General features: G+C 41.4%; 1 protein-coding gene across 3 annotated transcripts in view; it reads right to left on the bottom strand.

Moving 5' to 3' along the window:
• PRKCA (protein kinase C alpha) overlaps positions 1–19354 on the bottom strand; it is an 897250-nt gene that overhangs the window by 60555 nt on the left and 817341 nt on the right. For all 3 annotated transcript variants that reach the window (XM_053707823.1, XM_053707833.1, XM_053707842.1), the window contains one exon: positions 605–743. In XM_053707823.1, the coding sequence (XP_053563798.1) occupies positions 605–743 (139 nt within the window). The remainder of the gene's footprint in view (positions 1–604; positions 744–19354) is intronic.

Raw genomic sequence — 19354 nt, 5'->3', positions numbered from 1 at the left:
TGTCTTCTTAGCCCTAAGACGGTGACGTTGCCGATGACGTTGCGTGTAGTCGCGCATGCGCATTGTGTCCGTTAGTCGCCATGTTCGCACATACCTTATTGCAGGAAAACCTGCACGCTATTCCCCCTCTGAAGTTACCTCACTCCTCAGAATATGTGAGAACAGCAAAGGATCTTAGTTACTTCTGCTAAGATCATAGAAAACACAGGCAGATTCTTCTTCCAAATACTGCCTGAGATAAACAGTACACTCCGGTACCATTTAAAAATAAACTTTTGATTGAAGAAATAAACTAAGTATAAAACACCACAGTCCTCTTACAACCTCCATCTTAGTTGAGAGTTGCAAGAGAATGACTGGATATGGCAGTGAGGGGAGGAGCTATATAGCAGCTCTGCTGTGGGTGATCCTCTTGCAACTTCCTGTTGGGAAGGAGAATATCCCATAAGTAATGGATGATCCGTGGACTGGATACACTTAACAAGAGAAAAACATCCTGTGGTATTTAGCATGCGAGATTAGAATATTAAAAGCACAATTGTAAAAGGTTACTAGGCGATACTGCTATACAACAAATCTTCTTGGCACCATAATGCTGAGTTACCTCCGGGGCAATGTAATCTGGCGTTCCGCAGAAAGTCCGGGTTGTAACGCCATCCACCATGTGTTCTTTGCACATCCCAAAATCTGCAATCTTAATGTGACCCTCTGAATCCAGCATTACGTTATCCAGCTTCAGGTCCCTGAGGATGACAACAAAATACCAGAAATATTTATTTCTTTTAGCAACAGATATAAATGTTACGCATACTTCTATAAAGAGTGTTTAGTAATATGAGAGATAACAGTGTAAAGCAGTGACTATACTGAAGATTTGACGGTGAAGACGCCGATATAATGTGGATCGTAGTTGACAATCAGTGGCTGCTCAGTATTGGCTCAGGAGTATGCCTGATGAGTAAGTTTAAAGGGAAATGAAACACAATTCTTTATCTTTCAGGAGTCACTTAAATCAGACAATTGTAACAACTTTCCAATTTACTTCTATTATCAAATTTGCTTCATTCCCTTGATATCATGCACTACTAAGAGCTAGCTGAACACCTCTAGTGCACTACTAAGAGCTAGCTGAACACCTCTAGTCAGCCAATCACAAGAGATAAATATGTGCAGCTACTAATCAGCAGCTAGCTCCCACTAGTGTAGGATATGTGTGTATTCTTTTTCAACAATGGATACCAAAAGAACAAAGTAAATTTGAAAATAGAATTGAAAAGTGTCTTAAAATGACATGCTCTATCTGAATCATGCAAGGTAATTTGTGACTTTATTATCCCTTTAAAGTGATGGTAAATTTCAGACTATAAGAATGTTGCAATGAAAAATATATTAGTTTTCAAGTAAAAACAAATAAAAATTTTTTTAAATGTATATAAATATTTTATAATATATAGGTTATAATCCTAATTGGTATTGTCTGTTCCTCCGCCCCCTTTATTTCCTCATTTGGCTGAGCTGTGATGTATAGAGCAGTCCCACCCACTCTCTACATAGGCTTTCTGAGGGTTTTAACCCCTTAGTGATCAGACCATTTTTCTATTTTCTTACCCTTAAGGAGCAAGGCTATTTTTAAATTTCTGCTGTGTTTATGTTTAGCTGTAATTTTCCTCTTACTCATTTACTGTACCCACACATATTATATACCGTTTTTCTCGGCATTAAATGGACTTTCTAAAGATACCATTATTTTCATCATATCATACAATTTACTATAATTTTTTTTATAAAATATGATGAAAAAATTGAAAAAAACACTTTTTCAAACTTTGACCCCCAAAATCTGCAACACATCTACAACAAACAAAAAACAGAATTTATGTTTACCTGATAAATTACTTTCTCCAACGGTGTGTCCGGTCCACGGCGTCATCCTTACTTGTGGGATATTCTCTTCCCCAACAGGAAATGGCAAAGAGCCCAGCAAAGCTGGTCACATGATCCCTCCTAGGCTCCGCCTACCCCAGTCATTCGACCGACGTTAAGGAGGAATATTTGCATAGGAGAAACCATATGTTACCGTGGTGACTGTAGTTAAAGAAAATAAATTATCAGACCTGATTAAAAAAAAACCAGGGCGGGCCGTGGACCGGACACACCGTTGGAGAAAGTAATTTATCAGGTAAACATAAATTCTGTTTTCTCCAACATAGGTGTGTCCGGTCCACGGCGTCATCCTTACTTGTGGGAACCAATACCAAAGCTTTAGGACACGGATGAAGGGAGGGAGCAAATCAGGTCACCTAAATGGAAGGCACCACGGCTTGCAAAACCTTTCTCCCAAAAATAGCCTCAGAAGAAGCAAAAGTATCAAATTTGTAAAATTTAGAAAAAGTGTGCAGTGAAGACCAAGTCGCTGCCTTACATATCTGATCAACAGAAGCCTCGTTCTTGAAGGCCCATGTGGAAGCCACAGCCCTAGTGGAGTGAGCTGTGATTCTTTCAGGAGGCTGCCGTCCGGCAGTCTCATAAGCCAATCGGATAATGCTTTTAATCCAGAAGGAGAGAGAGGTAGAAGTTGCTTTTTGACCTCTCCGTTTACCAGAATAAACAACAAACAAAGACAAAGTTTGTCTGAAATCCTTAGTAGCTGCTAAGTAAAATTTGAGAGCACGAACTACATCCAAGTTGTGCAACAAACGTTCCTTCTTTGAAACTGGATTAGGACACAAAGAAGGCACAACTATCTCCTGGTTAATGTTTTTGTTAGAAACAACTTTTGGAAGAAAACCAGGTTTAGTACGCAAAACCACCTTATCTGCATGGAACACCAGATAAGGAGAAGAACACTGCAGAGCAGATAATTCTGAAACTCTTCTAGCAGAAGAAATTGCAACCAAAAACAAAACTTTCCAAGATAATAACTTAATATCAACGGAATGTAAGGGTTCAAACGGAACCCCCTGAAGAACTGAAAGAACTAGGTTGAGACTCCAAGGAGGAGTCAAAATTTTGTAAACAGGCTTGATTCTAACCAGAGCCTGAACAAAGGCTAGAACATCTGGCACAGCTGCCAGCTTTTTGTGAAGTAACACAGACAAGGCAGAAATCTGTCCCATCAAGGAACTTGCAGATAATCCTTTTTCCAATCCTTCTCGAAGGAAGGATAGACTCTTAGGAATCTTAACCTTGTCCCAAGGGAATCCTGCAGATTCACACCAACAGATATACCAAATTATGTGGTAATTTTTCTGGTTACAGGCTTTCAGGCCTGAACAAGAGTATTAATAACAGAATCTGAGAACCCTCGCTTTGATAAGATCAAGCGTTCAATCTCCAAGCAGTCAGCTGGAGTGGGTCGAACGGACCTAGAACAAGAAGGTCTCGTCTCAAAGGTAGCTTCCATGGTGGAGCCGATGACATATTCACCAGATCTGCATACCAAGTCCTGCGTGGCCACGCAGGAGCTATCAAAATCACCGACGCCCTCTCCTGATTGATCCTGGCTACCAGCCTGGGGATGAGAGGAAACGGCGGGAACACATAAGCTAGTTTGAAGGTCCAAGGTGCTACTAGTGCATCCACTAGAGCCGCCTTGGGATCCCTGGATCTGTACCCGTAGTAAGGAACTCTGAAGTTCTGACGAGAGGCCATCAGATCCATGTCTGGAATGCCCCACGGTTGAGTGACTTGGGCAAAGATTTCCGGATGGAGTTCCCACTCCCCCGGATGCAATGTCTGACGACTCAGAAAATCCGCTTCCCAATTTTCCACTCCTGGGATGTGGATAACAGACAGGTGGCAGGAGTGAGACTCCGCCCATAGAATGATTTTGGTCACTTCTTCCATCGCTAGGGAACTCCTTGTTCCCCCCTGATGGTTGATGTATGAACTTGGCCCTCGCTAGCTGAGGCCAAGCTTTGAGAGCATTGAATATCGCTCTCAGTTCCAGAATATTTATCGGTAGAAGAGATTCTACCCGAGACCAAAGACCCTGAGCTTTCAGGGATCCCCAGACCGCGCCCCAGCCCATCAGACTGGCGTCGGTCGTGACAATGACCCACTCTGGTCTGCGGAAGGTCATCCCTTGTGACAGGTTGTCCAGGGACAGCCACCAACGGAATGAGTCTCTGGTCCTCTGATTTACTTGTATCTTCGGAGACAAGTCTGAATAGTCCCCATTCCACTGACTGAGCATGAACAGTTGTAATGGTCTTAGATGAATGCGCACAAAAGGAACTATGTCCATTGCCGCTACCATCAAACCTATCACTTCCATGCACTGCGCTATGGAAGGAAGAGGAACGGAATGAAGTATCCGACAAGAGTCTAGAAGTCTTGTTTTTCTGGCTTCTGTCAGAAAAATCCTCATTTCTAAGGAGTCTATTATAGTTCCCAAGAAGGGAACCCTCGTTGACGGAGATAGAGAACTCTTTTCCACGTTCACTTTCCATCCGTGAGATCTGAGAAAGGCCAGGACAATGTCCGTGTGAGCCTTTACTTGAGGAAGGGACGACGCTCGAATCAGAATGTCGTCCAAGTAAGGTACTACAGCAATGCCCCTTGGTCTTAGCACCGCCAGAAGGGACCCTAGTACCTATGAGAAAATCCTAGGAGCAGTGGCTAATCCGAAAGAAAACGCCACGAACTGGAAATGCTTGTCCAGGAATGCAAACCTTAGGAACCGATGATGTTCCTTGTGGATAGGAATATGTAGATACGCATCCTTGAAATCCACCTTGGTCATGAATTGACCTTCCTGGATGGAAGGAAGAAGTGTTCGAATGGTTTCCATCTTGAACGATGGAACCTTGAGAAACTTGTTCAAGATCTTGAGATCTAAGATTGGTCTGAACGTTCCCTCTTTTTTGGGAACTATGAACAGATTGGAGTAGAACCCCATCCCTTGTTCTCCTAATGGAACAGGATGAATCACTCCCATTTTTAGCAGGTCTTCTACCCAATGTAAGAATGCCTGTCTTCTTATGTGGTCTGAAGACAACTGAGACCTGTGGAACCTCCCCCTTGGAGGAAGCCCCTTGAACTCCAGAGAATAACCTTGGGAGACTATTTCTAGCGCCCAAGGATCCAGAACATCTCTTGCCCAAGCCTGAGCGAAGAGAGAGAGTCTGCCCCCCACCAGATCCGGTCCCGGATTGGGGGCCCGCATTTCATGCTGTCTTGGTAGCAGTGGCAGGTTTCCTGGCCTGCTTTCCTTTGTTCCAGCCTTGCATAGGTCTCCAGGCTGGATTGGCTTGAGAAGTATTACCTTCCTGCTTAGAGGACGTAGCCCTTGGGGCTGATCCGTTTCTGCGAAAGGGACGAAACTTAGGTTTATTTTTGGTCTTGAAAAGACCTATCCTGAGGAAGGGCGTGGCCCTTGCCCCCAGTGATATCAGAGATAATCTCTTTCAAGTCAGGGCCAAAGAGTGTTTTCCCCTTGAAAGGAATGTCAAGCAATTTGTTCTTGGAAGACGCATCCGCTGCCCAAGATTTTAACCAAAGCGCTCTGCGCCACAATAGCAAACCCAGAATTTTTTCGCCGCTAACCTAGCCAATTGCAAGGTGGCGTCTAGGGTGAAAGAATTAGCCAATTTAAGAGCACGAATTCTGTCCATAATCTCCTCATAAGAAGAAGAATTACTAATAATCGCCTTTCCTAGCTCATCAAACTAGAAACACGCGGCTGCAGTGACAGGGACAATGCATGCAATTGGTTGTAGAAGGGAACCTTGCTGAACAAACATCTTTTTTAGCAGACCTTCTAATTTTTTATCCATAGGATCTTGGAAAGCACAACTATCTTCTATGGGTATAGTGGCGCGCTTGTGTAGAGTAGAAACCGCCCCCTCGACCTTGGGGACTGTCTGCCATCAGTCCTTTCTGGGGTCGACTATAGGAAAACAATTTTATAAATATGGGGGGAGGTACTAAAGGTATACCGGGCCTGTCCCATTCTTTCCTAACAATGTACGCCACCCGCTTGGATATAGGAAAAGCTTCGGGGGGCCCCGGGGCCTCTAAGAACTTTTCCATTTTACATAGTGGTTCTGGAATGACCAGATAATCACAATCATCCAAATTGGATAACACCTCCTTAAGCAGAGCGCGGAGATGTTCCAACTTAAATTTAAAAGTAATCACATCAGGTTCAGCTTGTTGAGAAATGTTTCCTGAATCTGAAATTTCTCCCTCAGACAAAACCTCCCTGGCCCCCTCAGACTGGTGTAGGGGCCCTTCAGAAACCATATCATCAGCGTTCTCATGCTCTACAGAATTTTCTAAAACAGAGCAGTCGCGCTTTCGCTGATAAGTGGGCATATTGGCTAAAATGTTTTTGATAGAATTATCCATTACAGCCGTTAAATGTTGCATAGTAAGGAGTATTGGCGCACTAGATGTACTAGGGGCCTCCTGTATGGGCAAGACTGGTGTAGACGAAGGAGGGGATGATGCAGTACCATGCTTACTCCCCTCACTTGAGGAATCATCTTGGGCATCATTTTTACTAAATTTTTTTATGACATAAAATACATATAGTTAAATGAGAAGGAACCTTGGTTTCCCCACAGTCAGAACACAATCTATCTGGTAGTTCAGACATGTTAAACAGGCATAAACTTGATAACAAAGCACAAAAAACGTTTTAAAATAAAACCATTACTGTCACTTTAAATTTTAAACTAAACACACTTTATTACTGCAATTGCGAAAAAGTATGAAGGAATTGTTCAAAATTCACCAAAATTTCACCACAGTGTCTTAAAGCCTTAAAAGTATTGCACACCAAATTTGGAAGCTTTAACCCTTAAAATAACGGAACCGGAGCCGTTTTTATATTTAACCCCTTTACAGTCCCTGGAATCTGCTTTGCTGAGACCCAACCAAGCCCAAAGGGGAATACGATACCAAATGATGCCTTCAGAAAGACTTTTCTATGTATCAGAGCTCCACACACATGCAGCTGCATGCCATGCTGTCCTCAAAAACAAGTGCGCCATACCGGCGCGAAAATGAGGCTCTGACTATGATTAGGGAAAGCCCCTAAAGAATAAGGTGTCTAAAACAGTGCCTGCCGATATAATCATATCAAAATACCCAGAATAAATGATTCCTCAAGGCTAAATATGTGTTAATAATGAATCGATTTAGCCCAGAAAAAGTCTACAGTCTTAATAAGCCCTTGTGAAGCCCTTATTTACTATCTTAATAAACATGGCTTACCGGATCCCATAGGGAAAATGACAGCTTCCAGCATTACATCGTCTTGTTAGAATGTGTCATACCTCAAGCAGTAAGAGACTGCACACTGTTCCCCCAACTGAAGTTAATTGCTCTCAACAGTCCTGTGTGGAACAGCCATGGATTTTAGTTACGGTGCTAAAATCATTTTCCTCATACAAACAGAAATCTTCATCTCTTTTCTGTTTCTGAGTAAATAGTACATACCAGCACTATTTTAAAATAACAAACTCTTGATTGAATAATAAAAACTACAGTTAAACACTAAAAAACTCTAAGCCATCTCCGTGGAGATGTTGCCTGTACAACGGCAAAGAGAATGACTGGGGTAGGCGGAGCCTAGGAGGGATCATGTGACCAGCTTTGCTGGGCTCTTTGCCATTTCCTGTTGGGGAAGAGAATATCCCACAAGTAAGGATGACGCCGTGGACCGGACACACCTATGTTGGAGAAATCATGCATGTTAAATAGTTTCTAAATTTTGTACTGAGTTTAGAAATACCCAATGTTTACATGTTCTTTGCAAGTTATAGGACAATAAGTACAAGTAGCACTTTGCTATTTCCAAACCATTTTTTTTTCTTCAAAATTAGCGCTAGTTACATTGGAACTCTGATATCTGTCAGGAATCCCTGAATATCCCTTGACATGTATATATTTTTTTTAGTAGACAACCCAAGTATTGATCTAGGCCCATTTTGGTTTATTTCATGCCACCATTTCACCGCCAAATGTGAGCAAATAAAAAAAATCGTTAATTTTTTCACAAACTTTAGTTTTCTGGTTGTAAATGCTTCTATGGGATCCCTTTTGTTCAGAAATAGCAGACGTTTATGGCTTTGGCATTGCTTTTTGGTAAGTAGAGGCCGCTTAATGCCGCTGCGCACCACACTTGTATTATGCCTAGCAGTGAAAGGGTTATTTAGGTAGCTTGTAGGGTTTATTTTAGCTTTAGTGTAGTGTAGTAGACAACCCAAAGTATTGATCTAGGCCCATTTTGGTATATTTCATGCCACCATTTCACCGCCAAATACGATCAAATAAAAAAATCGTTAATTTTTTCACTAACTTTAGGTTTCTCACTAAAATTATTTACAAACAGCTTGTGCAATTATGGCACAAATGGTTGTAAATACTTGTCTGGGATCCCCTTTGTTCAGAAATAGCAAACATATATGGCTTTGGCGTTGCTTTTTGTTAATTAGAAGGCCGCTAAATGCTGCTGCGCACCACACTTGTATTATGCCCAACAGTTAAGGGGTTAATTAGATAGATTGTAGGGTTAATTTTAGCTTTAGTGTAGAGATCAGCCTCCCACCTGACACATACCACCCCCTGATCCCTCCCTGACCCCTCTCAAACAGCTATCTTCCCTCCCCCACCTCACAATCCTCACTGCCATCTTAAGTACTGGCAGAAAATCTGACAGTTTAAAAATAATGGTGTTTTTTGGATTTTTTTAAATTTTATATATTTGAAATAAAGTGTAGGATTCCCCATTACCCCCCAACCTCTCTGATCCCCCCCAAACAGCTCTCTAAGCCTCCCCCCTCAACCTATTTACCACCATCTTAGGTACTGGCAGCTGTCTGCCAGTACCCAGTTTACTAACAAATTTGCCCTTTTTTTCTATAAAAATTACTTAATTACTACCAAATGTTTCTCTAAGCTTTTTGTGAGTAAACATAAAAGGAGAACAACATTTGGGGGAAATTAACAGAAAACGTGAATTATTTAAACTCACTTTAACATTAACAAACCCAGGCGCATGAAGAATGTTTACAATCCTAATGCAGGGGAGCCTTTAATTAATGCAGGTTCCAGGTCTATCTATCCTCAAAATATTATACATAGCAGCATGTATAGTATTACTATTGTCTACTACTGAGTTACTTTTAGGGGGCCCAAAGACATTTTTGCACCAGGGCCCTCTGTTGAGTAGGTCCGCTACTGAACAAACCATCTACATTTTCTATAAGAGATACGTTTCTATGAGCTACACAGTTTGTACAATTCAGACGGTGAAGATGGCTGTTCAAAAGAATGGAAGTGACTATTTTTTCTACACTGTTTCACTACACTGTTTGTTTTGCTAATGTGCAGCATAATGAAGTGAATTACATTCTATTTTGATGTATTACAGATTTCCATAACCCTGGACATTTAGAAGTTGCTTTAATGAAATCAGAAGTCAATGAAATAGCCGACACCTGAATCAATGGCCCATTTAAAACATGAAGGAGGACATGTAGACTCTTGAGAAGAATCACAAACGAAGATAATTCTCTTTAAACAAAATAGAAAAACAAACAGACCAGACCTGATAATACAACTCAGCTGTGATGGGGTTGTCAACCAACAAATGTGAGTGGTTGACAGCTCCTTGGAACTAGGCCTTTATCAAGATATCACCCTGAGCAGGCATTTGCTTAAAGGGTCAGTATACACCAATTTTTATATAACTGCATGTAATAGACACTACTATAAAGAATAATATACACAGATACTGATATAAAAATACAGTATAAAACCGTTTAAAAACTTACTTAGAAGCTTTCAGTTTAGCTCTGTTTAAAAGGTTACCGGAACACCCACTGCAAGTGGGAAATAGCAGACACTCCCCCCTCCCCCTTCATATGCATATGAAAAGACCGTTTACACAATTGGGAGCAAGCTGGAGTAGATATACGTTGGTATTCTCCTAAAACATTGGGGCTTGGTTAAGAGTCTGAAAATCAGAGCAATGTTATTTAAAAATAAGCAAAACTATACTTTACTAAAAAAAAAACTTGTATGGGCTATATAAATGGATCATCTACAAAACATTTATGCAATGAAAAATCTAGTGTATAATGTCCCTTTAAGGATCAGAAATTACTTGGGCAAAGATTGCTACAGTCATATAAAGAGTGAAGATTGTATACAAAAACTTAAATTATGCTTATCTGATAATTTTCTTTTCTTCAGATGGAAAGAGTCAACATCTGCCTTCATTACTTTTGGGAATTCAGAACCTGGCCACCAGGAGGAGGCAAAGACACCCCAGCCAAAGGCTTAAATACTCCCCCACTTCCCTCATCCAACAGTCATTCTGCCGAGGAACAAGGAACAGTAGAAGAAATATCAGGGTGAAAAGGTGCCAGAAGAATAAAAAACAGGCCCACAGAAAAACACGGGTGGGGAGCTGTGGACTCTTTCCATCTGAAGAAAATAAAATTATCAGGTAAGCATAATTTAAGTTTTTCTTCATAAATGGAAAGAGTCCACAGCTGCATTCATTACTTTTGGGAAAACGATACCCAAGCTATAGAGGACACTGAATGCTAAAACGGGAGGGTTCAAAAGGCGGCCCATTCTGAGGGCACCAGGCCTACAATCCCTACCCACAAAAAACTTGTTTCGTCCGAAGCCGAGGAAACTTTGAAAAAGGAAAAGGCCCCAAAGAACCGCAAATAGTCCATAAGCCTTGCTAGAGACCGCAGAAGTAGACTCGACTTAGCCAACACGCCTCCAAGAGACACCGCCGTCCAGCAGTTGGTCCCCAACAACGCACCCCTTACTAGAGAAAGGGATCAACTACCAAAAACTCCCAAAACGGAGAAGACATAGAAGAAAAATACAAGGATTCCCAAAAGAACCCTAAATAAGGTGCAACAAGTTCCGATATAAAAATATGGAACCCCGAGAATCGAGACAAGCTCCCAGAGACCCTAACCGGTCTCGAGAAACAAGGGAGGCAACGCCCAGACCCCAGATAGTACAGAAACCAAAAGGTTAAGACCGGGAATCGGAAAACAGAGAAGAAAACTTCTTCTAAATACAGTGCAACCGCACCCTAAAAACAACTGAAGACGGGGTCCTCAAGTCGCAGGATAACTCAGAATATTGAAATATTCAGAAAACGAAAAACGTGCAGCAAACCCAGATAAGTGAACACCTGAGGCAACATCACATGCCACAGTCATACCAAGATGACTCTGAAAACAGCATTCTTGCAGGCAAGTAAGTAGCAGCTGAAGATAGATATCAAAGACGAAACCGTCAGACTGCTAAACATCCACTAAGCAGTGTGCGCATCACGGGCTATTCAAAAGCCGCCAGTCCTCCTCACATAACCTGAACATGGAGAAAGCACAGAACCTCAAGAAGGCTCACCGAACCTCAATAACATGAAGACGAACAACGGATCTCAGATCCTGCTCCAACTCCGGAGCAACCTAAGCGACAGGCAGGTCTGAAAAACAGGGGAACAGAAAAGACCCTAATCACCAGCCCTCCCAGGGAAGGACGGAATGGGGTAAACTCAGCCACCCCAACAGAGCTTGGGTGCCAACCCAAAAGCTCCTTCAATAGGTACTCCAAAGGATAACCTCATAGGAGATGCACATAGGAAAATGCAGTAGATCCGTAAGACAATCTAGCACAACCCTCTGCGACAGTCTCAACATGGAAACTTCAATCTCCACAGATGGAACAGAACAACCCCAGAAGAGAAGACTGCTCTCCTTTAGAGAAGAAAAACACCTGTTCCCACCTCCTGCACACAGTACAGGACAACAACCCTCCAGAGAGAGGAACCCCCCCCCCCACATAAGGAGGACAAACTAACCCCCCAAAGGGAAGAGCATATATAAGAACAGCACACATGCTCACAAAACATGAACCCTAGTCTGATGAAAACAAAAGCCGAATGAAATTCATCTAGATGTCCTGATGAACACAAAAGAACTCCCCCTGAATGGGAGCATACATCGTTCAAAGGACAAGGCAAACCATATGGAGCGTTCCGAAACAGAAAACATGGCCAAGCTGCAAGCAGGTGGGTAGGTCATTTCACTTGGAACTTTTAGTCTATTGATTCCAATATTTTGGACATTATTTTTTACACTATCTAACAGGTACCTTATTATATACTGCGGTTACATTAACTACAGTTATCTAATTGTCTTTTCTGATGCAATCTATGTTATAAGGGAGACGTCCCTTTTTTATCTTCTGTATGATTTTAGCAAGTTATTAAATTTTTTGTTTAATTACACAAGTGTTTTATAAGTTTATATATAGATAAGAAGTTCATATATAGATAAGAAGCTTATATATATCATCTTATACATATCTGTTAAAATACCTTTTTTACGCTGAATGTTGATAAATTACCTAGGACTATCTGTATCAAACATACAAACACAAGATCGCAGCACATACATTATACAATCATTTATTTTCAAAAATAAAACATATTCAAATTATAGAATTTAACTAAACGCTCTACCCGTGCTAATTTAGCGCTGGACTATATTCACTACATTTCTACTACTGTCTTCTTGGAGGGGAATACACTAGTCTAGCAGAGTTATTTATTTAGCGCCTCATCTTTCTCATTACCAGTACAAGCTGCAAGCAGGCTCAACAAGCCAGTCCTTAGGCCATGGCCTATGTTCCCTGGAAAAAACTGGATCGCTCTGAACCAGACACAGGATCATAAGCTTCCGGACATCCAGAAGGATCCAAAACAAAAACTATAGGTTTGAGCCCCAGAATTGTTTAAAACAAACAGCACCCCAGGGAACACAATATACCCTGTCTGAAAGAATCAGACCTCACAGGGGAATAACCGGACTAACCCGGACAACGGGACAAGACTCACTCATAAATCCCAACCCAAAAAGGAAGAGAACACTCCTTGCAGGAGTCCAACACTCCAAAAAGGAGCTAAGGCACGAAAGAGTTGCGTCAAGACTCTAGAACCAAGGGAGAATACTGAGGACAAAGTCACTCGAAGAGCGAGTAAAACAAAAGCCAGTCTCCATATCTCCTCAGAGTACGTAACCAGAGGACCACACCCAAGGAAAAAGAATGCATAGCATCCCAAACCCCGGTAGAAAAAAAACCCTAAGCAAAGCTCGGAGGAGACAACACAGTCTAATGTCCCAGATAGGGAGACAACAAACTCCCGAAGAAGGAAATAGCCACACGGCCCTCCCCATAAGGCGGCCAAAACCGCTAAGGAGAAAACGAAAGTCTTGAGTCTTGACCTGAAGGAAGAGAACCTCAAAAGGAACAAGTCCAAAAAAGGACAATTCCAAAGAGCCCCTGAAAGGCAAAACTGCCAGGAACCGGCAGCAAGGAGGCTCTAAGTCCTCCAAACCTCCAACCCACGCGGGGAAGGTAATACTATAAGTCCCGACAAAATATTGGAAACAACCGAGTGTGTCGCAGTGGAACTTCACCGAGTTCCAGTCGACCAGCTTGAAAGGCAAATAAGAGCTAAACCAATCCCCCATGCCTCACTGACCCTCAGGTCCTCTCAGAATGCTTAGCTGAAACTTGTAAAATAAAAATAAGAATAACACAAATAACAATATGAAGCACTCAGCACCCTAACCGGACCAGCCAGGCAGAACAGGCGCCACTTGTCTGAAAATGGCCGCAAGACAGAAGGATCTGAACCCAATCAGGACCATCCCGAAACCAGGGGTCATCACTGTCAAGGCCGAATATAGTTACCCCCAGAAATGGAGAAATAAACAACAGACAAACATAGGACTAAAACATGTCCTCACACTAGAACAAACTTCCGTAGAAGTAAACAGTGTGATCGAAAATCACGAGTATCGATTCCAGAAAAAAAAATCCAGAAGAAAATTTTAATAAACACGAGCTCAAACCAAATAAAAAATCATCCTAACCGGATTAAAATAAAGAATAAGGCAACCCGTAGGTTATCGCCCAAGAAGAACAGACACACCTGCAGGACCCGCCCAACAGGGATCCTGTTCTTCCAAGCTCAGAACTGGAAAAGGATACTCAATAAACAAGACTAAGAAAATTACTTCATTCTCTTATATCTAATTCTGCCAGCCATTCGAAGGAGAAGACTGAGAATTCCTGGATCCATTAAGTATGGGATCCTCCATCAACGCTAAAACGTGCCTCAGTAGGACACGAAGGCACACCAGTCTATAACGAAAGGCACAGCATACCTTCGCCGGAGCAAAAGACAACCCCGGCCCGAAGGTTGACCCCCTGAAGCCTCAGGGACAGTCGTTCCCCTGAAGAGCTGAACAAGACCAGGCTATCCCACGCCTGAGGAGCCCAGGTTAACGGAACACTTACAATACCGTAAGCCTGCTTCTGGGAGTTGCAGATGCACTAGCGCCATCATTATGGAAATGCGGAACCATTCCCTAACCTCCGGAAGGAACAAGCCACCTTTAAGAGAAGGATAAGCAAACTCTGGGTTACCTGCATGCGTAGTAAGAGATTGTGATAGGGAACTCTCCACTCGGGGAACAGAATCCCCAGAGGTGGACGGCTCAGCGGCCCCTTGATTCCCCGATCTCGAGGAATTGAGCACTCTAAAACAGCATTCGGAACACAACTGATAGGCATGTATCATTCGGGCCAATTCGTAATATTCACAAGAAGCAGAATCTGAACTAGAGACTTCCGTCTCCACAATATCAGAATCCTTCATAACTGGAATATTGAATACAAAAAAATGGACCAAATAAGACATTTTTAAAATGGCACCTGACACCCACAATGGCTGGGGCACTCACCACCTCCTATGAACCAGAGACCAGCCGACCAGAAATCTTCCATCGCCACACAGTCAGGAATACGGAAATGGAGAGCCAAAACGTGACCACGCCCGGTCACCAGGTGACTGTACAGTACAAAAAAGCATGCTCGACCTTAAAGGCTGCGCCCTTTCCAAACGCCGTTATGTTACACAAAGCCATGAGCCTAAGTAACACTACACATAAGCAGGTTGAATCACATAACAAACATGATTAAAACCCCCCCTGTTCAATAACCCCGCTCAGGAGATATTCACCCTTGATTCCAAGATACAAAAGGAGTCTCACTGAGATCCTGAGTTATAGTTAGTCCCGAAAGGTGGTAGCCTCTCGGGAAAACATTTGCACTACAATACAATCATGATGAAAGTAAAATGAAACGATCTTACCGGAATCTACGCTGTAGACAGATAGTATGACAGATAGTAGCATCGCTCCTGTCATGGACTTGAGAGAAGAAGCAGGCAGCAAAACTCGTCAACGCTGATTGATTGTGGAGCGGTTAATATGAGTAGGGATGGTTTTGCAGAAATACTCTCCCTGCATCTCCGGCTCTAACTTTTACCCATGGTCTCACTGATAGACTGACAGGATTACTTAAAACTCCAGTCCCATGCCGAAGAGTACTACCCTCTATAAGAGACTATCGAAAACTTCTGACACTTCTCTGTCAACCTCCTGGGACGAAAGGCAAAGAATGACTGGGGGATGAGGGGAGTTGGAAAGGGGTATTTAAGCCTTTTGCATAAATAAAAAGAGAGAAGCGCTCAACCTGGAAACGAACAATAGCATAATAGCTTGCTCTATGGCTAGTTACCACCCAAGAAGCAGCCTCTTTTTGCTCAACATGTGCCTTTCACAGAGAAAAACTTTCCTGAAGCATATCAGTCTGATCCTGACTTCACAGTACAGTCCAGCCCCAAAATACCAGGCAATTCTTCTCTGAACGAGAGAAACAGCAAAACCCCAGACGTACGTTTCGGCCTATTGTGGGCCTCGTCAGTGAGGTGCAGCCATATCCCTCTAGGCACACTGAGCAACGGGTCCACGTCTGGATTCCCGCATCACACTTAGGGAGACTTCCCAAAATGCCATAATTTGCATAAATAAAAAGAGAGAAGCGCTCAACCTGGAAACGAACAATAGCCTTTGGCTGGGGTGTCTTTGCCTCCTCCTGGTGGCCAGGTTCTGAATTCCCAAACTTAATGAATGCAGCTGTGGACTCTTTCCATTTATGAAGAAAATAGATATGTTTTCCTGAAACAGGTGTGAGGAACCAATAATTTCTGCATGATATGAAGATGCTGAAACACCCTTTTATGGTTGACATAACCTTGACTGAGTTCCGGGGAAAGAATGACTTATTGTGTGGATTCCATCATGAAATTATTTTTTTCCGAATAAATGGTTAAAGCTAGGCATAGGAAACTGCACATCCTTCTTTGGTACAATGATGGAGAACCACTAATGACAGGATAACTAAACTAGATGGCAAGACTCCTTGAATAATATACCAGAAAGTATTCTCTTTCCCTGGATCCGAGAAGTGTAACAAAAACTACATGGTTTCCATATGGAGTAAGAAGATCTGAAAGCTGCATTCTCTGGGGGAATAAAGCAGAATGTCTCTTAAAAGGACATTCAATTGTGACAAGGTTAATACTCACTATGCTATTGTTTCCCCCTGTACCTGCAGCCATCTTTAAAACCGTTCTCTTATTTTAACGCTTTACAGAAGCCGCTTGTTAAAGCTCTGCATCTTTTTACTGGGCACCGCCATCTTGGTACACATGTATTGTTGCATCATGTGACAGAAGCAGTTTGCCTTCACTAACTAGAAGTGTTCAGCTAGCTGCCAGCAGTGCAATGCTGGTCCTTCAGCAAAGGCTAACAAGATAATGAAGCAAAATTAATAATAGAACTAAATTGGAAAGTTGTTTAAATCTGTATGTTCTATCCAAACCATGAAAGAAAATGTTGGGGTTTCCTGTTCCTTTAAATACCGCTCCACTTGTAATCTGGCACATAGAGTTTCCCTATGCTGTACATAACAGCGTGGATTAAAAGAGCAAAATGTAAAAACAAAACCATCGTAAAACGTGATGTGAAAAGAATGTAAGTAGTGAGGTATAAACGACTTGTGTGTGGAGTGTGTTAAAAAAACATCATCTATATGTATATGTGTGGAATGTGACAAAAAACAACAAAAGTGTGTAAAAGAAACAATGTAAAATATTACATAATAAAAAAAAGATAACTATGAAGAATGTGAGAGATGTGTAATGACTTGTGAGATGACCTGCTGTATGAATGTATAAGATGACAAGCGTGAGGTCACGTGCTGTGTGTGTGATTATAATCAGAAACAACCATAATGAAAAATTTTATTGTGAGATAATGTACTGTATGTGGTTGCGAATGTTAAATCACGTACTGTGTGTGTATGTATACTAAGAAACAACCATAGTGAACATTGTTTATTAATTAGGATATGAGCGAAGTGATGTGGGTGTAAAAATGAGCCCTAAACAAATGCGGGTGTGTATAAGAATGAATGCATAAAATGTAAATAAAACAAGTAGCTAACAAAATGTAAAAAAAATATATTTAAAGGGACAGTCAAGTAAAAAAAAAACTTTCATGATTTAAATAGGGCATATCATTTTAAAAAACTTCCCAATTTACTTTTATCACCAATTTTGCTTTGTTCTCTTGGTATTCTTAGTTGAAAGCTAAACCTAGGAGGTTCATATGCTAATTTCTTAGACCTTGAAGACTGCCTCTAATCTGAATGCATTTTGACCACTAGAGGGCATTAGTTCACGTGTTTCATATAGATAACATTGAGCTCATGCACGTGAAGTGACCTAGGAGTGAGCACTGATTGGCTAAAATGCAAGTCTGTCAAAAGAAATAAAATAAGGGGGCAGTCAGCAGAAGCTTAGATACAAGGTAATTACAGAGGTAAAATGTGTATTATTATAACTGTGTTGGTTATGCAAAAATGGGGAATGGGTAATAAAGGGATTATCTTTCTTTTTAAACAACAAAAATTCTGGTGTTGACTGTCCCTTTAAAAAGGGGTTTAACAGGCAGATCAATAGTTCATTCAAGAACAAGGGGTCATAATCTCAAGCTGATGGGTAGTAGATTCAGGAGTAATTTGCAGAAGCACTTATTTACAAAAAAGGCGATTGATTCATGGAATAAACTTCCAGAAGAGGTTGTAATGACACTGTGGGGACCTGTAGAATATTCCAATAATTAGGGATAGTAGAACTCCACTATGCTGAATTAAACACAGTAATATACAAAAAAAAATTATGAGGTGTGGAGCATATATCAAGGGGTTAAAATCAATCTTTATTGGTAACCAATAAAATTCTTAAAGAAAGAACAAAAATTCTATGTACACAATTCCTTTATGCCATCTGTAAAGAGGGTTCAATTTCATTAATACCCTCTTGCAAGATGGCTTAATTAGATGTTCATAAAGGATAGGAAGTGGAAATAAGTTAAAAAAGTGGTTATGGGATTGGGCAGTGTTGTGCGTAATCTAAGAGAGCAACTCTGCTGGTTAGTATATGGAGTAGGGTGTTTAAGGTGAAACCTCACCATGCATTCAATACACACCCCTGAACGCTAAACAAGCGGCCTCCAAACTTAAGGTGTTTGTAAAGAACTCACCATTCAATCACAATTTATAGCCAACAGTCCTCTTAGCACTATTGGGCAATCCAAAAATACATAGTTACTCGGTATTGATACATGCTTTTATAAGTAATTGTAGCGTTTATTTGCAATTCACTCAGCATTCATGTTCTAGTGTGACAGCCAGCCAAGGAAGCTGTGAGATCAGTAAAGTTGGTGCTGATATTTTTTAGGCACTAATAGCATTCACGTCACAGTGTGTCAAACAAACAATGGAGCCATGAAGTTACTCGAGTTGGTGCCGATATTTTTCAAGCACCTACTCCATGGCTGCAAACATTTGTCACAATCAAACTAATGTAGGTAAAGCTACAAAGTATTAAATATTACATCAATCAAGTAACTAATCAGGCAGTACCAATATTTTTCAGGTACGTATTCCATTCCCAAGCCCCGCCCACCGACGCATTTCGTCACGATTACGTGACTTTGTCAGGGTCTTTAAGAATGCCTGGGATAAGCATAAAGCTATCCTACGAAATACTACAATTATACTATACCATACTTATACTTTTAGGAAATATTGGGCAGACTTGTTGAGCCTACGGTTCTTATCTACCATCAAAATCTGTGTTTCTATTACAACCAGATGGAAAAAGAGTTTTTAATTTGTAGATTCAAAACATTTCACACAAATCTAGGGAAAGGTTTATAATCTGTAGATTTAGGAATAAAATCTATGGGAGTGATTCTGTAAATATTGTGGTTACCAGCATGTTTGGTAGCACAATGGTGGGGAACACTGAGTTTCAAAATGATCTTTTTAGTATTGTGAAAATGCTCACCCTAACGAGAGCGCACATTATGGGCCGTGCGTCCGA

The sequence above is a fragment of the Bombina bombina genome, chromosome 1 (assembly GCF_027579735.1).
Source record: "Bombina bombina isolate aBomBom1 chromosome 1, aBomBom1.pri, whole genome shotgun sequence".
Taxonomy (NCBI): Eukaryota; Metazoa; Chordata; class Amphibia; order Anura; family Bombinatoridae; genus Bombina; species Bombina bombina.
Note: the sequence above shows the minus strand (reverse complement) of the source record. Positions and strands in the feature narration are given on the sequence as shown.